The following is a 21,216-nucleotide window of genomic DNA, read 5'->3' on the forward strand; positions in this document are numbered from 1 at the left end:
AGTCCCGGCGGGAGCGGAGCGCGAGCCGGGCCGGGCCCGAGCCGGCGCCATGGGGTGGCGCCGCCTGTGAGCGGCGGCGAGCAGAGCCGCGGGCGCCGAGCGGGCCAGGCCGGTGGCGGCGCCGAGGCCGAGGAGTCGCGCGGGCCGGGCCGAGCGCGCCGAGCGAGCGGGAGCGGAGCGGAGCCTCCGGCGGCGGCGGCGGGAGGAGCAGCACCGCCGCCAAGATGGCCGACCTGGAGGCGGTGCTGGCCGATGTGAGCTACCTGATGGCCATGGAGAAGAGCAAGGCCACGCCGGCCGCGCGCGCTAGCAAGAAGATCCTGCTGCCCGAGCCCAGGTGAGCCTCCCTGCGCCGCGACCCCTGCCCGGCGCCTGCCGGCAGCCCGCGCTGAAACTCGGCCCTGCGCGCCTCCCCGGCCACCCGGCGCGGGCCCTGGGGACCCCTTTGCCCCCAGGGGCCGTGGCGCCCGCAGCCCCAGGCCCCGCGTCCGAACCCGGAGCGCCCAACTCCAGGCTCCCAGCCCCGCTCCCCGGCCGCGCTCCCGCTTCCTGTATCTCACTACTGGCCTCGTCGCTGTCAGCCCCAGGCTGCTGACTTCTCCCGCAAGGGCCTGACGCTGCCCTTTATCCTCTTCGTCCCCGTGGGGTCCCCTCTCCTGAGCCTGCCTCCATTTACCGCTAATGTCAGAGTCTTACTACCCATTTTGCTGCCTCTGCTCCCAGCGCTCCCCTGGGGGTTTCCACTGCCTTCCTGTCTACACTCCGGCGAGGGTTTTTTTTTTTTTTTTTTTTTTTTTTGGGCTGGGGGCAGCGACACAAGTCTTCTGGACTCTTGTCTTCCCCTCTGGTGGGGTCACTGTCCTGGACTTGGACTTGAGAGTGCTTTCTGGGCTCTGTGGCGGTGGGGAGCATGGTGTTGGGGGTGTACGATCTCTGGGTCTCTGGGGGCTGTGCTCAGATGGAGGAGCTCCCTCTGCCCAGTCCCGGGCATATGGTACTCTGTGGACAGTGTGTTGAGGGTGGGAAGCGGACATCCCAGCGCACCTGCAGCATCTGGACCTCAGTTGCCACCTCTCTGAGACGACTGGTGTCATTTCACTTGGAAGCAAAGTTTAAACTGTTGAGCATGTGGGTGCACAAGTGGACAGGATGTGAGTGGTGACTGGGGCTTGTCCCACATTTCATGGTGAATAGTGTTTTCCCACTGTTTTGAGTTGCACAGCAGAACAGGGGGCGGTAGGACAGGTGTGGTTTTGTGACCATGGAATAGCTGGGGAAGCTGAAGTGAAGCACCTGCCCACTGTCATCCAGTTAATCCAGGGTGGCATCTGGCCACCACATCAGGGCTTCCAGCTTTTAGTTCTACATTTTGTCCACTGCTCTGGCCCAAATTGGGGCCTGGATGTCCTGCATCTGGGAGAGCAGATGTGCCCACCCACCACGATCCCTTGTCGGGGATGGCAAGGCCAGTCCAGCAGCTCCTTGTGCAAGCCAAAGAGTTGTCTGCTCGTGCTCCAGAGGCTGAGGACTGGGCTTGTACTCATTGCCATGGTCTTCTCATGGGGCTTTGGTCAAGTCTCTTCTTGTTTCTGGGCCTCGATCTTTCACATCTGTGAAATGTGAATGGTGTGAAATAGGGCTGTGCCTCTCGTGTCTTTGGAGCAGGGCCCTGCTTAGCTCTCGCCACCCCCTTCTCTGTGCCTGCTTGCTGGGTTTCGGATTGACTGAATACCAGGCCCGGGAGAGGAAAATTGGTGTATGTTTTGAGAAAGCCGTTGGGGCCCCTTTTTTTCTAAGACATTTGCAATCAGATTTCTCAAAACAGGAACCAAACTGACTGTCAGCTGGGGCTGCCCAGGGAGCAGCAATAGTTAGAACAAAAATGAGTTCCAAAATGACAAAGCCACGAGGGAGGAAACGAATGTTAATCTCTAGGGCACTGAACAGCGCTCCTTGGTGGCTGCAGCCTCCAGACCCTTCTGCAGGTGAGAGTTCTGCAAAGTGTGAGGCGGGGCCTTTTCTGGAACTCTCTGTGTTTGGGTAATCTCTCCCCAGAATGCACCGCTTCTGATGGGCCCCGCCTTGGGTCTGCTCTGCAGGTGTGTTAGAACCCTAAGAATCCGCCGATCCTCGTTCTCTGTGCCCTTTCCCTCAGTGGTAGTGATGATGTGATAGGAATAGGAATGGAAATTATAATAATCCATTAATTATTTTGACATCTGTCATCTCAGTTGATCCAAAAACCAACCTTGTGAAGTTGGCAAGGCCATGCCTCACAGGTAGCAGTTTCTCAAGAGTACCAAGACAGTGTGATGTCTTATCTAGTACCAAGCAGAAAGGAGGGGGGGCTGTGAATTCTAGGGAAACAGTAGGCACTACAGGCTTTCATACAGGCCAGCATCAGCAGCATGGCATTAAGCAAATTACCTGATCTGTGAAAGGGTCAGAGCCTCCAGCACTGAACACGGGTCTGTTTAGACCCCAAGAGTGCAGGCCTCCTGTGCTGGAGAGAAGACCACTCTTTGCAGTGCTCTTCACACACCCTTAGAACAGATGCCTCCTGCCCTCAAAGATTTGCCCAGGACTTCCCAGTTTGCAAAGTGTCTTTTTCTCCATTTTATCCTCTTCACAACCTTGGGAAGCCTACCCAGCAGGTGGCATTCCCTCCACTTAACAGTGAAGCCTTTGAGGTTCAGAGAGCTGAGAGTTGGCCTGGTCGCAGAGGAGACCTGTGATTAGAATCTGGATCCTGGACCAGTGTTCTTCACTGCTGGGCTTCATCTCCTCCACCCACCCTCATACCTCTGTTCTCATGCAGTTAGTAGATGGGTGAGCTGACACCCCTTGTCTGGGGAGCTGTGGGTCAAGGTGGTGGCCTGGAAGCAGCAGGGCAGCAGCCTCTGGTGACATCAGCTATCACAGTTCACAAGGCCTCCCCATCAGCTGAAATGGAGAGCAAGGCCACCCTGGCATAGTTAGTGCGTAGAGGGGACAACCGCATGCCGGGTCCCATCAGATACAGAGTCTTGTCTTCACACCCTCAAGGTCAGGGTCGGGGAGAGGGGCCATGGTTTGTCCCCATGACAGGGTGCCGGTGGGAATTGTTCCCACCTTGGTCCATTTTGGCAGCCTCCCCATGGTTAGTGCCCAGGATTATGGCTTGGCCGGGAGTTCTGCTGGTATCACGGCCCCGATTTCCCAGGGCTGGGGAACGGGAGCAGTTGGGCACAGTGCCACTGTGACTTGGCACAGAGACCTCCCCTTCTGTCACCCGTAGAATCCAAGGAAACAGATCCATTTCTCAACCTTCTCACAGGAGGAGGCGGTGTTGTGCGGCTAGAACACAGGAGACCTGGCTCCTCACCGCCTGCTGCACCAGCTCACATTGGACTCAGGCAGGCAGGTTCCTTATCCTGGCCCAGTCTGCTTCAGTTCCTACCTCAGTGAAACAGGGGGAAAGGGCGGAGGGGAGGGGGGTTCTGCTCCTTCCCCGATGACCTCTCAGTGCCCCTCCAGCTCTCAGGCTCTGTGGTCTGGACCTCAACGGAAGGAGCTGCCGTCTTTCCCAGCAGCTGCCTCAGTCTTGTAATTATCGTCATTTGCTTAATATGACTACTGAGGCCTCATGTAATTAATCTCTGGACTCCTGATTGAGGAGCCCTGCCTGGGCAGTCCCAGGAGGTGCCCCTGCCCTCCCTGGTGACAGTGGCAGCCCCAGCTGCAGATGTGAGAGCTGGGTGCCTCTTGCAGCCTCCCAGTCCCTCGACTATTTCCTGGTCCCTCCCCCACTGTGAGCTTCCTCCTGCCACCCTCCCTTTGCTGGCTTCCCGGTCTCCCCAGACCCTGCCACTCTTCCTCTGCTGCTGCTTCTTCGTTCCTGTTAACTCTTTGCTGTCAAGACTTCCTGCCTCCATCAGTGGGGGTAGGGTTGCGGGGAGGGCTTTCACCCTCCTTCCTCTCTCCACTTCTCCATCACCAGTAGAAGCCCTGCTGCCGCCAGCCTTTATCCTTTACCCAGAACATTCCACTCCAGTAGCAGCCTTTTCCCCCTGCTGCCCCTGAAAACAAGATTATCTTTTCGGCAGTCGCTCCCTGCAGGCCTTTCAAGCTGCCACAGCTCCCCAGAAAGGGCTCTCAGGGATGCCTTTTCCCATCTCTCCTCCTCTCCAGAGCAGGGGTTTCATGGCTTTGCCATCAAGTCGCTCACTTTACCCACCATTCTCTCAGTAAATGAATTTGAAGGGAGCCTGAGCATTGCAGGTCAGGATCCAGCCACTGGAATCTGGGCTCTGTCAGCCTGGGAACCATGCAAAGTCAATTCCTAGTAGTAAATTCCGGGTGACGTCAGGTGCAGCACGCTATTCTGCAGCAGCGTCTTCTCTCCACAACCAGGTCACTGTGTAGGGGGCCCCTGGCCCTGGGGATTCAGTGGGTCCGGTGGGTTCTGGCAGCCCTGTGCATGGCTGCTTCTTCCAGGATATTATGGAGCAAGCAGCAGGAGTCCAGAGCACGTGATGATCTTTGAGGAACACACAGCCTCCATCATACCTGCCCTGTCTTCCTGGGGCCCCTTCTCTACTCCCTGCTGGCTCCTAAAGTCACTTCCTTCTCTGGACTGTTACACTCAAGTTATTTCTAGTCTGTTCCAAATGAGTTCCTAAAGTGAAGTGTTTGGCCACAGCTTTTCTCTAAAACAACATCTCATCTCTGCATTGCTGTGTACTGCACAGGGCAATAAAGACCCCAGTGGTGACAGGGTCGGGAGTGGGTTGATGGCAGTTCTCGTTCAGAATCCACTCTGGGATTGGGGTGGGGGACAAGCCCCTTTCTGGAACCACAGGGCAAGGAGGGGTGGAATTTTGTTTTTGATGCATTCTATCAGGATGGCAGATCATGGTCTCTTGTCACTAAGGTACAAGGTACCAGTATTTGTTTAATAAGGCCACCAAAGTGCCTCTTCCTGTATGTCCTGCAAGGGAATCTGGACTTCTGTAGACGTTCGTGGTGGGCTCATAAATGCAGGGTTGGCCATTGTTGTCTTTCGCGGCCTCCTTAGCTGAGGGTTTGCTGCTGACTTGGCAGTCACAGTTGGTCTCTCCCGTTTGGTAGTGACCCCATCCTTGAGCTCCAAGGACATCCTCAGCCCCAGGGACAGTCATTGAGAAATATTAATAAGAAGTCCCAGAGGACTTCCTCCTGCTGCTGCCACCTCCGTGCCAGGTTTCCTGGAAATGCCACAGAGAAGTGCCTTAGCTGCAGCCACAGGCTTGTTAACTGTTGCCTCCCAGAGTGTGGCAGTCCCACCTGGAGGCCTGTGGCTTCCACTCCAGCTTGCACTATCCTGGGTAGTTACACGTAGACATTGGTGTCACATGAAAAGCCCCAGAACCCTGGTGCCTGGCCTGCCAGGTGCTGGCCAAGTCTGCCTCCAGCCTGCTGGGCTCCTGGGAGCCACACTGCTGCTTTCTGCAGCCCCTGGCAGGGTAGAGGGAGTCAGCAGGGTAGAGGCCGGGCACAGCCAAGTCCTCTGAGACTCACCTGGCATTCCCATGGAGGATGAGGAGAGAGATAAAGGGGTCTCTTCTGAGAGATGCTTTTCGGGGACAATTTGAGTGTTTCCTTTACCATAAACTCACTGTGGGCCTCTGGGCCAGTAGCCCCATGAACTATTCCTTTCCAGTTCACTCAGATGTTGTCCCTGACCCTGTGTGGGAGCCACCTGTGAGGGTCCAGACCAGCATGCTAAGCCACTGCACCACAGAGCATGGAACTTGTTCTCCCTCTGAACCACGTGGTACCGGAAGTTCTCTCAGCCATCACCCCTTCCCTGCCTGGCTGTCCTGTCACCTCAGTCACTGTGCTGAGAGATGAAGTATTCCTCCTACCCCCAGGGTCAGGCTGGGTCTGGTCCTTGGAGCAGTGTGAGCACCCTCGCTGCGGGATGCTGGGAATGGGGGCGGGGAGTTCTCCCACAGCTATGGCTGCCCAGGCACCGGGTGCCTCAGTGCCAAGGTACCCTCCATCCTTTGACAGGTCAGGTATTGGGCCCCCCACTGGGCCCTAGGGCAGAGCTGTGTGAGTGAGTGACACTGCCTAAAGGGCCAGAGGAGTGGCAGCACTCTACTTGGTTCAGTTCCTGCCCAAGGGCCTGATTCTGACCAGTGCTCAGCCTTCAGGGATTTCCTGACCACAGGCCCCTTCCTCTGAGGACATGGCAAGTGTGGCACAGACCCAAATGAGACCAGTTAGCATAGGTTTTCATTCTGGAAGGAACAGCATAGGCTGTTAGTGAGTTGTGGGATGACAGGGTGCTGCCCCGTGGCCCAGGAGGGGGACAGAAGCTGCCAGTGGCACAGCAGGCCTGGTACCCTGGGAGCACCCCTGTGGCTGTGTTCTCAGGCTTGCTAATCTGCGGCACAGCATAGCAATTCAGCATTGCCTTGACACCCTCCTTCTGCAAATGAGGGAACTGGACATTCAAAATCTGTTACTTTGCCTTCCAGGGGAGATGAGAGGAGCCGTTTACACCCAGCCTGGGTGCCTGTCCAACTGCTAGAACACCAGGGGCCTCTGAGGTCTCTCCCAAAAGAGATCAGGACCTCAAACACCCACCCCATGCAATCTGAGAATGGACAGGCATTTGGTTCTCTTAATGATCTAGAGTGGATCTTGGGAGTCATGTGGCCCTGGATGTGGGATTGTTGACCTGAATGGGGGCAGGGATGCCGCTGCGGGCATGTCACCTCTTAAGGTTCTGCCAGCATCAGAGAGTGGGTGTTGGAGACAAAGGTGACCCAGCCCAGGAGGGAGCTCCCACCTCCCGTGCCAGCCCGTACTTGCCACCCTGGCAGGAGCTTCCCCCGTGACACGTTTTTCTTACCTGCCAGTTCCCTCAGCCACCGGCCCCCCATGGGAATAGACAGGAAACCCTAAAATTGCCACTTTGGGGGCCTTCCATTCAAGGACTCCACTCAAGCCTGACCTTGTGTTTGGTTTGGGGGCATTGTTTATTTTATTCCAAAAAGACTTTTTCTTTTTAAGGAAGAAAATGAAGTGCTGTGGGCTGGGAAGAATGCTGTGGCCATGCCCAGGCATGGCTTCTGAGGGGAGGGGCAGCCTTGAGCCTGGGGTCCTGTTTGCTGCCATGCCCTGGGCCTGAGCGAAAGCAGAGCCCCTGGGAAGGCAGAAGGCCCTACCTAGTAGGCTCCTCCCTGGCTGTCACAGGCAGGGTCTCCTACCAAGCACAGTTCCCTATGCAGTTACGGGCTCCTCTGAGCCACATGGCGGGACGTGGTAGTGGTTCCTCCTTGCCTCCTGGATGGGCATGCCCCTTGCCAAGCTGGCCCCACTTTTGCCAGTTCCCAAGAAGCCCATCTGGGGAAAGGAGAGCTTCCTAGTGAAGCCCCAAGGTCGTGTTCCGAGGGCCGTGCCCAGCTCCTGGTGGTGTTCCCCTGACATCTGGACTTGCTCTCCCTATCATCTGTGTCTACCTGTCCCTACATCCTACCTGACCAGTGCCCAGAGCTGGGCCAAGGATTGGTGAAAGTTCTGCCCTTCTGGGCCACTGTCCAGGTAATATCCAGGTACCTGGCCTTGCAGGGTCCTGGGCTGCACACCCCTGTGCCCACTGCCCCTCTCTGCTGAGGGTCACCCAGCCAGGTCTTTAGTTTATAGCCCAGGCCAGGGCTATGTTCTCACTGTAATAGCTTCTTCTTCTTTTTTTTTTTTTTTATGGTACTGGGGTTTGAACTCAGGGCCTCACACCTAACACTTGCTAGGCAGGCACTTGAGCAACTTGAGCCATGACCACAGCCCAAAATTATTATCATTTTGTAAGGGGTGGTATGGGGTTTTGAACTCAGGGCTTCATGCTTGCTAGGCAGGCACTCTTCCACCTGAGCCACACCTCCAGACATAACAGTTTTTTACCAGCCTCATGCTGCATGTGCAGTGCCTGTGAGATTTGGTTCTTTTGATTTCCTGAGTTCCTAAGAGGTACCGAGCATTGTTGTTGATGGTGGCTAGTAGACATGAGCTGATGGATCATCATAGATGAGACCCATCCATGGAGCCCCTCCTGGTTTTCAGAGAACATCCTTGCTTTCCCAGAGGGAACCAGCTCTGAGGTAGCAGTGTGGATCCTGGGGTATCTGGGCCTGTACGCCTGGGCTGACAGCTTCTTTATTTTTTTGGTGGGACTGGGGTTTGAACTCAGGGCTTCTTACTTGCAAAGCAGGCACTCTACTACTTGAACCACACCTCCAGTCCATTTTTGCTCTGGTTATTTTGGAGATGGGGTTTTGCAAACTATTTGCCCAGGCTGGCCTCAAACCTCCCATTCTCAGGCTGCCAAGTACCTAGGATTACAGGCATGAGCCATCAGTGCCTAGTTCAGATGACAGCTTCTTATTCCCAGCTGGACACAATCTGTTCCAAAGGAGTTGCAGAATGGGAGCACAGGGTCACCAAAGCCTGTCCTTGTCATCAAGGCTCTACTTCCTGTTGGAGACAGCTTTTGGAGAGTCATGGCATCTCCCTGCCTCCAAGGGTAGGGAGGGGCAAGAGGGTCATGGCTTCAGGATGGTGCTTACACCAGCCCTGCATGCTCTACTGACTCATGCAGGCTTTCCTGAGGAAGGCTGGACACAGCTCCATCCTGGGAGGGCCAGGCCTGGGTGTCCTACACCCTGGTACCACTTTCCCATCTGGAAGCCCACCATGCTGAGCAAGCAACTCTCCCCATCCCAACCACTGACAACCCAAGCCACCTCCCCACCCTCCTACTTTCCTTTCCTAGCCAAGTGTATTTGCTTAGCCTTCCTCCCATGGTGGCCCAGGGGTCTGTGCGCTCATTACCCTGGACCCAGCCTCCCAAGGGCCACTCTCCAGTCTGTTTGCTTTCCAGCTCTGAAGTACCCTTGGCACTCAAGGTCTTGCCCTCCCCCCATGCCCTGTAGGCTCTTGCTTGTCCGTGGCTGGCTACTCCTCACCTGTTCCTACATGCCCCCACCTGGCCTGGGTTTTACCACCTGGCAACATCCTGTTTGCACTTTAGAAACCCAGTGAATTTCCGCCTTCTCCATACAGCCTCTCTCCACCACCTAGAGCTGGGCCTTCCCATGCTGATGTGAGGCCCACCCAAGCCTTTGGCACCTGCTGATATCACAGACCCAGGGCCTGTGCTCAGGTGGTGCTGGATCTCATATGCCATACACAGGACCTGTGTGGCCTTAATAGTAGACTATAGCCTAGGGAACCAGGCTGGCTGGGTTCTCAGAGGCAGGGCGGTAGGGACAGTGCCAAGCACAGAGAGCCCGGATGTGCAGTCTGAATCCTCACCAGCTGTAGTCTTCATATCAGAAGTCTGCTGGTGGCCCTGCATACCCTCTAGGGCCACTTGAGCAGGACATATCAATGTGACAGTTCACATGTGCCTCAGTTAGGCAGCTCTGTGTTACCCCAGAAGCCCAGGCTAGAGGGCCAAATGTGACCACAGCTGGCTGTCGGAATGGGCTAGCAGAGCTGGACTGCAGGTGGCCCAGAAGAAGGGAAGTAGCCTCTGAGGCATAGAGTGTAGCCCAGTGAGGCTATCCCCCAGGCCTTGCTCAGTGTCAGGGTGAGTGTAGGATTTGGTTTGGGGTACTACAATGGCCAGCCCTTCTCCTATAGCCCTACCAGGTGACACAAGACAGGGGTTGTTTTTTATCCAAGTTTAAGAGACACACTGAGGCTTGACTTTTTTTTTAAATTATTTTTAAGTTGAGATAAAATTCATACAATATAACATTCATCTTCTTAAGGTATACAATTCAGCAAGTTTTAATGCACTGTCTATTTCCCGTGGATCTGTATCCCTCCCCCCTCCCCCCAAAACCCCACGTCTATTGGCAGGTCCCCCCACCAACAGTGCTGGCATCCACTATTCTGCCTGTTTTGGACAGTCCCAGGATGGACCCATATAACCTATGGCTTTTTTTTTTTTTTTTTTTTTGTGGTACTGGAGTTTGAACTCAAGGCCTCATGCTTGCCAGGCAGGTGTTTACCACTTGAGCCACTCCCCCAGCCCTCAGTCTGTGGCCTTAGTGAGTCTTCTTTGTGTGTGTGTGTGTGTGTGTGTGTGTGTGTGTGTCCCTGGGGTTTGAACTCAGGGCCTCACGCTTGCTAGGCAGGCGCTCTTACTGCTTGAGCCACCACATATCCCTTGTGGTAGGCTTTTTCAAGATAGGGTCTCATGAACTGTTTGCCCAAACTGACTTGGAACCACAATCCTCCTGATGTCTATCTCCTGAGTAGCTAGGATGACAGGCGGGAGCCCCTGGTGCCCAGCAGTGAGTCTTCTGCTTGGTGTAACATTTTCAAGTTCGCTCACATCACAGCGTGAGTCCGTGCACCATTCCTTTCTATGGGCAAACACTATGCCACTGTGTGAATGTGTCACATTTTGTATCTGCTCATCCTCTGATGGGTGAGACATGGCTTCTGGAATTCAACTAAGTTCTCAAAGCCAGCACCTGGTATCACTGGGACCAAAGTTATGCAGAGTGCACTTCTAAGTGGGAGGCCATCTGCTGGCTACCTTAGCCCTGGGAGCTAGTCCATCTCTTGTGACCCCATGACAGAATAAGGGAATAGGCCTGACGGGCACCCAGAGGGAGTGATGACTTCCTGAATCCTGAATTGAGGAGTGCCTCCACTCAGGTTTCTGGGCAGAGCAGGGCCTGTAGCCAGAGCGCACTGGGGGTCTCTGCTCACTGTGCCCCTCTGCCGGCAGCATTCGCAGTGTCATGCAGAAGTACCTGGAGGACCGGGGTGAGGTGACCTTTGAGAAGATCTTCTCCCAGAAGCTGGGTAAGTGCAGTGTGGCTCTGCCAGCCTGAGGGCCCCCAAAGAGGACCCTGAGGTTGGCTTCCTCTCACCCCTCACCACCCCGCACAGCTGGTTGGGCTGTGTGCTCTTCTCCTAGGAGGTTTGTCCACTCATTCTCTCTCAGAGTCCTCCAGGTGGCTGCAGGGGCTGCTCTGGGTCTGGCTGTGACCCTTCATGCCTCCCAGCCCCTAGCTGTCAGGCCAGGGAGCCCCGTAGTGGGGGCGGGGGGCCAGGCCATCTTCCTGGGCCGCCAGGGAAGTTCCTCCTTTGGGGTTTTTGTTTTTGAGAGTTGCAGCTTCCCCTTGGCTCAGCCACAGCTGCTCTGGGCCGTTGGTAGAACTGACAGGAAGAGGCGGGGCCCTTCCTGTGGCGCCTGCAGAGCTGTGGTTGGCCCAGCCCTGCCCCCATGGGCCCACTGAGCAACCTGCCTCTCTCTGTAGCTCTTCCATCCTTCCTCCTGCTCATGCCTAAGGCTTCTAGTCTTTGGAAGTTTTAGGCCATCCACCAGGCTTGGGACAGGTCCCAGGGAAGCAGCTGCAGCGACGCAGGGCTCTAATATGGCCTTCTCAAGGACAGGATCTTAGATCTGAACTGAGGGTTGCCTGGCAAGACTGGGCATGGAGGTCAACCTTGGGGAGACAGTGTGGTAGGAAGCACACAGCTTGGATCCCAGACCTAAACTGTGTGACCTTGGGTAAATTGCCTCACCTCTCTGAGCTTGATGTTGCCTTCAACTGGAAAATAGGACTCATGAGGCCCATTGCCCAAGACTGACAGGGTCAGAGGAGACAGTACCAGTAAGAGCACTTTGATCTGTTCACAAATTACTTGAAGACACCACCTTAAAAGACCAAGTTGCGCTGGGCGCCAGTGGGTTGCGCCTGTAATCCTAGCTACTCAGGAGGCAGAGATCAGGAGGATCGTGGTTGGAAGCCAGTCTGGGCAAATAGTTCATGAGATCCTATCTAGAAAAAACCCTTTACAAAAAAGGTCTGGTGGAGTGGCTCAAGGTGTAGACCCTGAGTTCAAGCCCCAGTACTGCACAAAAAGAAAATAAAAATGGCCAAGTTGGGGCTAGGGGGTTGTTACAGCACTTGCCTAGCAAACTGGAGTCCTGAGTTCAATCTCCTATAAATAAATTAATTAAATTAAGCAAAATAAAATAAAAGGCAAGGCTACCCTTATGAGGGCCTGAGAGTAAAGCCATTGATGACACCAGGGCAGTGCCTCAAAGAGGCATGGGAAGCCACCCAGCACAACCTAGTCACCCTTGTGGGGTTGTAGGCCTGAGGAAGGAGTAGGGCTGCCCTTTGCGCTGCCTTGTTTCCCAGCAGCTGCTCTGGGGACTGGCCTCAGTCCTCATCCCCAGGCAGGATGAGAAGTCTGTCCAGAGCTTCCTGAGAGTCCTTCTTGCCCCCTGCTCTGAGACCCTCACTTTCAGCCTGTCCCTCCCAGGAACTGCCACTGGGTTGAGGGGCCCTGAGTTCTATTCATGCCTCTGCCACATGTCTTGACAGGTCTGCCTGAGCCTCCATTTCTCCAGCTGGACCTGCCCTCCCAGTCAGGGCTGCTATGAGAATCAGTCAGTTATAGGGGAACAGGGACCCTCGTCAGAGCTGCCTCCCTCTACATCCAAGTAACCTGGGCTTCAGGAGGCTTCAGCACTATCTCACTGCACCTGATAGCCCATGGTAGATGGTGTCACCTGCATAGAGGGATAGCATTGAGCTGTAGTCAGAGGGTCAGGGCCAGTTACCACCTAAGGCTCCTGATGCCAGAGCCAGCCCCTCCTTTCTACAGATGGGGCCCATCATTTCCAGCCATAATCTGCATTGGCAGATTCTAGGAAGAGGGTAGAAGCCCAGGGTGCCAACCTGGAACCCAGGAATCTTCAGGTTGACGGCAGTCTTGGTAGCAGCATTGCCAGCTCATTCCTGGGGCAGAGGCATCATTTGCTGTTGCCTTGGCCAGTTCTGTCCATTCTACCTATGATGATGGGAAGGCTCCTGAGAGGAAGACGTGTGGCTCAGTGTGACCCACCCCTATTGCTTTCAGGGTACCTTCTTTTCCGAGACTTCTGCCTGAACCATCTTGAAGAGGCTAAGCCCTTGGTGGAGTTTTATGAGGAGGTGAGGCAGACCAGCCTGCCGTGCTAGAGAAAGGGGAGAGGGCAGGGGAAGTGTGCACTGAGTCCACAAGACACCTGGCCTCTGTGCCCCCTAACCCATGGCCACAGACCACTTGTGGGTCCTGCCTTCCAGATCAAGAAATACGAGAAGCTGGAGACGGAGGAGGAACGTGTAGCCCGCAGCAGGGAGATCTTTGACTCCTACATCATGAAGGAGCTGCTAGCCTGTTCACATGTGAGTGTCAGGCCATCTTGTCCTCAGGCCACCACTTGTGTGCTGGCCCCAAGGGACCCAAAGTTGGAAGGGAAGAAAGGGCCCTGTGGAGAATTCATGGCCGCCTCTGTCCTCCCCAGCCCTTCTCGAAGAGTGCCACGGAGCATGTCCAGGGTCACCTAGTAAAGAAACAGGTGCCTCCAGATCTCTTTCAGGTACGCACTAGGCCCGTTACCTGTTGGCTCTGCCCCACCCAGCCAGGGTCCCCCTTGCATAGCCCAGGGCCAGGAGCCTGGGCGGCCATGGTCTGAGAGGCTCAGTTGCCAACTTCTGTCTCCTTCTGTAGCCATACATTGAGGAGATTTGTCAGAACCTCCGAGGGGATGTGTTCCAGAAATTCATTGAGAGGTGAGTGCGGGGCCAGTGTAGTAGGAGAGGAGGGAGAAGGAAGACCTGTTCTGAGAAAGGGACAGAAGGCAACCTGCTTTGGCCCTGAGCAGGCAGGTGCTGCCCATCCTCGCCCTATCCACAGGGACTCTCCTACCCCACCCTTCTTGCCAGGCCACTCAAAGCCTGTCCCTGAACCACCTGCCATCTCTCCCTTCTGTAAACCATCCAGCACCTTGCCAGGCCCACCTAGGCTGAGGAGCATTAGAGTCTAGGCAGGGCTGGACACAAGAACGCACACTGCCTGCTAGGATCCACATAGCCAGTGCGGGCATATTGCAGGTAGCTATAGGGAGCAGTATTTTTAGGGTCCCAGCTGCTTAGCCAGTTGTGTGGGGGTTAGGATGGCTTCATAGGGCCTGAGCTTTGTGTTTCTGGAGGCAAGCATCTTGGAAATTAGCTGGGGTGAGGATGTGAGAACACAAAGTCTGTGGAGGTCGGAGACCTCCTCTGAGCTCCTCTGATCTCAGCAGGACCCTGTGGCTCAGGGGCTGAGGCCACGCAGGCCAAGCCACACAGGCTTAGAGTGTTTCCACATCCAACCTGCCAGGACCTAGGGAAGGGCAGAGGGTGGGGCAGGCTCACACTGGCCTTGTTCTGTCCACTCTGAGCCTTGCCTGAGCCTGGATCCTCCTCCTTTCACAGTGACAAGTTCACACGGTTCTGCCAGTGGAAGAACGTGGAGCTCAACATCCACGTGAGTGGGCTGGGGGCCACAAAATTCTGGGGCAACTGGGGAGCCATGGGAAGCCACGGCTGGGTCTGGGGGGTAGGTCAGGGCCCTGCCTTCAGCCCCACAGTGGTGACTTTAGGAGTCAGTGCCAGTATCCTGGTGGGAGAGGCTGGAGGCAGGTAAGCATGTGACTACAACACAAGGGTAGGGGACCCTGGCACAAGGCCTGCCCCTGCTGCCAGGTGCCTTTGCCCTAGACCTGGGCCTAGGTAGCCTGCAGTGACTCCAGCTGTTGCCACCATGCAGCTGACCATGAACGACTTCAGTGTGCATCGCATCATCGGGCGTGGGGGCTTCGGCGAGGTCTATGGGTGCCGGAAAGCAGACACGGGCAAGATGTGAGCACCCTGTTCAGCTGGCATGGGTGGGGTGCCTGAGGGAAGGGTCAGGCTCCTAGAGGTGCCTTGAAGGCCTGGGACATAGTGGGGAAGAACTGTATGGGGGATCAGTGTCCCAGGCTTGCATCTCTGAATGGCTCATCCTGCCTGTCTCGCTTGGGCTGTTCTACCTCCTGTGGGCTCCTCAGAGACCCCCACTTGCCCGCACCTTCTGCCTGCTCTGAAGCTCTGACTCATGCCACATGCTTGTCCTGAATCAAGTCTTCCCCATAAATCCCCTGAGGCGGCCTGGGGCCCTGCCTGGCAGAAGTGTTGCCCACAGTCAACCCTCCTGCCCCACTGCAGGTATGCCATGAAGTGTCTGGACAAGAAACGCATCAAGATGAAGCAGGGGGAGACCCTGGCCCTGAACGAGCGCATCATGCTTTCCCTCGTTAGCACTGGGGTGAGCCAGGTGGCCAGGCGGGGCCCCCAAAGCACCCTTTGGCCAGGGTCCCTGGGCAGCCTCTGCTCACCAACCCCTTCCTCCTAGGACTGCCCTTTCATCGTTTGCATGTCATATGCATTCCACACACCAGACAAGCTCAGCTTCATCCTGGACCTCATGAATGGTGAGTGGGGGCCAGCCCTGGGTGGCCAGGCCAGGCTGGGACAAGAAGCTGAGTGCCACCTGTGGGGCTGCCTCCTTTAGGCGGAGACCTGCACTACCACCTCTCCCAGCACGGGGTCTTCTCTGAAGCTGACATGCGCTTCTACGCAGCTGAGATCATCCTGGGCCTAGAGCACATGCACAACCGCTTTGTTGTCTACAGGGACCTGAAGGTGAGGGGCCACCTGCCATCTGAACTTCTCAGCACATCTGGCCCGTCAGGCCTGTGACAAGGCCAGCCTCTCTCCCCTCCTTGCCCCTTCCTTCCCCCTCCCTTGATCCACTTTCTAAGTTTGGGTTGTGATCAGGGAAAGAGGGGAGACCCCTTCTAGGCCCTGTCCTGGATAACCCAGAGTCTTCTCCAGTAAAGACACCCAGCTGGCCTCCTGCCTGGCCAGCCAGCAGCTCACTGAGCTTCCTCCACAGCCGGCCAACATCCTTCTGGACGAGCACGGCCATGTGCGCATCTCGGACCTGGGTCTGGCCTGCGACTTCTCCAAGAAGAAGCCTCATGCCAGTGTGTAAGTGCCCAGCCCCTCCCTCCTTTCCCACCTCTCCGTCACTCCTGCTCATGACATCTGCGCTCTCACAGGGGCACCCACGGGTACATGGCCCCAGAGGTCCTGCAGAAGGGTGTGGCCTATGACAGCAGCGCTGACTGGTTCTCTCTGGGCTGCATGCTCTTCAAGTTGCTGCGGGGGTGAGTAGGCAGGGAGGATGGGCCAGGAGATGTTCTTCCCCAGTCCAGGTAGGAGCCCAGGTGCTCGGGTGATACGGGTGGCACCATCCCTGACTTGGGACAAGGCTCGTTCATGCTGCCTTCCCTTTTCCCCATTCTTTTTCTTGACCTTGGTCTTCGGCCTCTCTTGCCTAGGCACAGCCCCTTCCGGCAGCACAAGACCAAAGACAAGCATGAGATTGACCGCATGACATTGACAATGGTGAGCGTAAGGGTCTCAGTGCAAGGGCTCAGTGGGCTCTCCTGTGGGTGCCAGAATCATGGACTCTTAGTTCTCACCAACCAGCAGAGCTCTTGGGCCACTCACACCTCTCTGTCCTTGTGAGGCAGACCTCTCGCTCTGTCTGTGTTGTCAGAGCTCACACATGCTGGGGGCCGGTCAGGAAGCTGGACCTTGTCTCCTGCTGTGATAGACCAAAGGTTCTTCCTCGGCCCCTGCCAATGTCCTCCTCCTCCTCCCTAAAGGCTGTGGAGCTGCCAGACTCCTTCTCCCCTGAACTCCGCTCCCTGCTGGAAGGCTTGCTGCAGAGGGATGTCAACAGGAGGCTAGGCTGCCTGGGCCGCGGGTGAGTGCCCTGGCCACCCAGCCAGGCTGGGTCTCTGCTGTGGGCTTTGGCAGCTTGCCTGGGCCTCTTGCTGTGTCCCCTGAGGATGATGGCTGTGTTCCATCACCCAGAGGCCCCTTCATGGTCCCAGCCTCCATTGAGGAACTCACAAGTGTGGTCCTCAGTGGCAGGGCTGGCTGAGTGTAGAGCTGCTGGAGCTGGCTGGGGACTGGTGTCTAGAGGGTCCTGTGTGACAAAGGTGCTGTGACCATCATAGTGACTTTTTATGATTATTAGACCTCCGTAAGTGCTGAGGAAGGCATTGCAAGGTTACCAATATTAGAACTCACAAAAATCTTGTGATGTGGAAACTGCTGTTCTCTCACTTTAGAGATGAGGACACAGGTTCAGGGTTAAGGAACTTGCCCAAGGTCACAGAGCCAGAAAGTGGCTGAGCCAGCAGTTGAGCCTGGGCTCCAGAGACTGGACTTAGCCCAACGCAGGTGATGCGGAGCCCAGATGACAGCCATCTCCCCACAGGGCTCAGGAGGTGAAGGAGAGCCCCTTCTTCCGCTCCCTGGACTGGCAGATGGTCTTCTTGCAGAAGGTAAGAGTCACAGTGGGCCGGGATGGGGCCCCCTGAAGCCCCTCACCTGTGTTGACACTTGACCCCTGTTTGCACAGTACCCGCCCCCACTGATTCCCCCACGCGGGGAGGTGAATGCCGCCGATGCCTTCGACATTGGCTCCTTTGATGAGGAGGACACAAAAGGAATCAAGGTACTGCACGTTGCCTGGCCTTCCCTGAACCCAGAGCCAGGCACAGGTGGGTTCTTATCCCTCCTCTGTTCCTGTGAGACCCTATGCCAGCCCTGTTGACTATGGGCCACACTTCCTCCCCCTCAAACCTTCCTGGAGTTGGCAATTTGACCAGACCTTACTTGCCCCAGGGCCCCGGGTAGGCCTGTGGCTGATAACGTCCCTGCACCTTCTGTCCATCTGTGTGTCCCTGCTCTGTCTGAAGTTACTGGATAGTGATCAGGAGCTCTACCGCAACTTCCCCCTCACCATCTCGGAGCGGTGGCAGCAGGAGGTGGCAGAGACTGTCTTTGACACCATCAATACTGAGACAGACCGGCTGGAGGCCCGCAAGAAAGCCAAAAACAAGCAGCTGGGCCATGAGGAAGGTGAGATCTCACCGACTGGGGGTCTGGGAGGCAGCAGGCCCACTGTGTGCTGTAGAAGTGAGAAGCAGGCTTGGGTTAAGGAACTTGAGCAAGTCACAGCCAGAAAATGTCTGTGGGGCTAAACCTGCCTCTTGGCTCTCATGGCAGACTATGCCCTGGGCAAGGACTGCATCATGCACGGCTACATGTCCAAGATGGGCAACCCCTTCCTGACCCAGTGGCAGCGGCGGTACTTCTACCTGTTCCCCAACCGGCTCGAGTGGCGGGGCGAGGGCGAGGCCCCGGTAAGGGTTGCTGCCCGGGTCAGGTGCTGGCGTGGGGTGGCTGCCAGCCTGTCCTCACCACTGGGTCCCTCCCACTCCACCCTGCAGCAGAGCTTGCTGACCATGGAGGAGATCCAGTCAGTGGAGGAGACACAGATCAAGGAGCGCAAGTGCCTCCTGCTCAAGATCCGAGGTGGCAAGCAGTTTGTCCTGCAGTGTGATGTGAGTTGGGGCCCTGGGTGCAGGTGCAGGTGGGCAAGTGAGTGCCAGCCAAGGCTGACAGAGCCTGGGCCTGTGCAGAGTGACCCTGAGCTGGTGCAGTGGAAGAAGGAATTGCGTGATGCCTACCGTGAGGCCCAGCAGCTGGTGCAGCGAGTGCCCAAGATGAAGAACAAGCCACGCTCGCCAGTGGTGGAGCTGAGCAAGGTGCCACTGATCCAGCGTGGCAGTGCCAACGGTCTCTGATCTGCCTGCCCACCTGCCACCTCCCACCCGCCTTTTATAAACCTCTAATTTATTTTGTTGAATTTTTATTATTTGTTTTCCCGCAAAGCGGAAAAGGTTTTATTTTGTAATTATTGTGATTTCCTGTGGCCCCAGCCTGGCCCAGCCCCCAGGGAGGGGCCTGCTTGCCTCGGCTCCTGCTGCCACCAACCCAGCCACTGTCTAGCACACCTGACACCCCTGGGCCACCGCTCCCAGTGTCTTCCTATTGGGGAGAGCAGCAGCTTCCAGCAGCCCTCCTGCCCCTCCTCAGGGTGAAGTCACATGGAGCTGTGTCACTTCAGGCTCTGTGGGCTATGCTCTGCCCATGGCACAGATGGGTGGCCCAGTGTTCCTTATCCCAGGGGAAGGCACAGCACAGGGGTACTACTTGAACTTTCCTACCACAGCCCTTCCTGTGACAGAGGGATGGACCCCCTCTGTCGTGCCCTCTGGTCATTGGTGAGGAGCGGGCCCTTGTCTCTCTGGTTCTGGAAGCCTCCCCCAGTGACTGGGGCTCCTAGGCCCTTGTTCAGGAAAAGCCCCTGTGTCACTGCTATCCCCATTCCCACTTCTCTGGACACTATGGGGCTTCACCAGGAGGGTGGTATTGGCAGTAGCTACTGCTGGCCTCCCTGCAGGCCCCTCTTTCTCCCGCCAAGCACCCGAGCTGAGGAGCACAGAAAAGCAATTGCGGATTGGGCCACAATGGCCTAGCCTGCCTCTCGGGTCCTCTGCCCCTGGGCTGGGTAAGGTTCACCTGTCGAGAACCACAGCAGGTCAGCCTGGGCAGGCAGGTGGCACAGTGAGAGGGTGCCAGCAGGGACCAGCCCTCCCTGCCCTGGCCAGTCAATGTGCCCCCACCCATGGCTGTCCAGTCCCACAGCCCATGTCCTGTCAGTGCCACCATCCGTGGGCGCCACCTCACCCACCGCATGCCCCCCTGTGCCAGTCGTGCTGCCGTGTGTGGTGTTGCGCCCCTCTCCTTGGGGCTGGGGCGGCGCACCCTCCCCTTGTCTACTCACTCCCAGGGCGTTTCTTTGCCGATTTTTGAATGTGATTTTAAAGAGTGGAAAATGAGACTATGCGTTTTTATAAAAAATGGTGCCTGACCCCTTGCTGTCTCAGACTCTCTTTGTGCCTGGTGACCACTTTTTAGCCTCTGCCAGCTGGGCACTGAAGAAAGAGGGTTTTGGTGGCACCAGGCCCCTTCCACCACTGTGGCAGCCTCCAGGGAGACCCAGGCCCTCTTCTAGTAGGGCTGGGATACCAACTTCTCCCTCCCAACCTGCCCAGCTGGCTTGTCCTCCTCCCTTGGTTCTTCAGTGCTTGCTCCATCTCCCTTTCTCCTGAGAGGAAAGGGAGTCTTATGCCTACTTCCCAGGTGAGCAGGAGGTGTCAACAAGCCTACATCTGGTGCCATGTTACTACCTGGGCCCATCTCCACCGCTGCGAGCTCCCCTCCATTTTAGGCACTGAGACTCCTTCAACCCCCACCCTCCAGTATGGTAACACAGGGCACCTCTAGCCACACTGTAGCCTCTGGGCCCTTGGTCATCTCTGGCTTTGGTCTCTCTTCTGGCCTCACTATGCATCCCCCAGTCGGGGTCCCTAGGGCCTGAAAGGTACCCCAGCGTCAGGTCCCTCATCTCCCCAGAGTCTGCTTCCTCTCCTCGCCTCCTTGCCTCCTGCCTCCCGGCCCTGAGCATGACAGGGCAGCCGTGCCTGCTCCATGCAGGGCTCTGCTAGGTAAGGCTGAGGCCACAGCACAGCAGATGGGCGGGTGCACAGAGGAGGAAGACCTTGCTGGGGCAGACTGAAGAGTCTCAGAGGAAACTGTCTTTAGCTGGGCCTCCAGCATTGAGGTGGATGGTGGGGATGTTTCTGAAGTCAGGAAGGCCCGGCACTCATGAATGGCTCAGGTCAGTGGAACATGATGGAGGGAATTGGCCCTAGAGGCCCTGACACTCAGGCATAACTTAGCACAGAGCCCTGGCATACTAGCTGACTACAGCATAAAGATATGAATGAACCAAGAGGCTGGATTTACTTGGCTATAGGTGACCCCAAAAGCTCAGAGCAAGGCAGGGGTCATGGAAGCTGGTTCTAAAACAAGTGACTGATCACTGCACAACAGAGAAAAGCTGAGGACAGGAGGCAATGAGACAGGATTGGGCTCCTGCTTCTGTTCAAGGAGAGAGGCTAAATGGAAGAGCATGGGCTAGCAAGAATGGGTCAAGCTTGGGGATGAAAGGTGGGAGGGAATCCAAGATGCAACAGGCGAGCTGTGGTGCTGTTCAAAGGCCGGATAGCTCAGAGGAGAGCTGGCCTGAGAGGAGGAGGTAAACTTGGGCAGTGCGGGACACCTGGGCCCAGAGATGACCTGGGATGACAATGACAGCAGACAGGCTTTCACCAGGGAAGGCCCCACTTGGGAATCAGGGTGTGAGAAAAGGCCCTGGGAAAGAGGGAGGGGCACTGTTCCAGAAGTGACAGCTGGTAGGGAACTGTGTGCAAGGATGTAGCAGACCTGAGAGGCTGTGTCTGAAAAAGTCCTAGATTTGGGTTTGAACAGGATTTGGGAAGGGACAGCATCTGAGAAAGGCAGAGGCCAGCAGAGCCTG

At 56.4% G+C, this 21,216-nt stretch overlaps 1 protein-coding gene across 1 annotated transcript; it reads left to right on the top strand.

Moving 5' to 3' along the window:
* Nucleotides 1–132: 132 nt before the first annotated feature.
* Grk2 (G protein-coupled receptor kinase 2) lies at nucleotides 133–19,704 on the top strand. Its single transcript, XM_020170177.2, has 21 exons — nucleotides 133–337; nucleotides 10,772–10,848; nucleotides 12,922–12,995; nucleotides 13,128–13,229; nucleotides 13,349–13,423; nucleotides 13,555–13,616; nucleotides 14,301–14,352; nucleotides 14,635–14,726; nucleotides 15,072–15,171; nucleotides 15,259–15,337; nucleotides 15,418–15,548; nucleotides 15,802–15,896; nucleotides 15,968–16,075; nucleotides 16,250–16,316; nucleotides 16,580–16,680; nucleotides 17,200–17,266; nucleotides 17,344–17,439; nucleotides 17,684–17,846; nucleotides 17,994–18,130; nucleotides 18,218–18,331; nucleotides 18,410–19,704. The coding sequence occupies exons 1-21, from the start codon at nucleotides 225–227 to the stop codon at nucleotides 18,572–18,574; spliced, it is 2,070 nt and encodes a 689-aa protein (XP_020025766.1). The 5' UTR covers nucleotides 133–224; the 3' UTR covers nucleotides 18,575–19,704.
* Nucleotides 19,705–21,216: the final 1,512 nt, after the last annotated feature.

The sequence above is a fragment of the Castor canadensis genome, chromosome 1, assembly GCF_047511655.1.
Source record: "Castor canadensis chromosome 1, mCasCan1.hap1v2, whole genome shotgun sequence".
NCBI classification, from domain to species: Eukaryota; Metazoa; Chordata; class Mammalia; order Rodentia; family Castoridae; genus Castor; species Castor canadensis.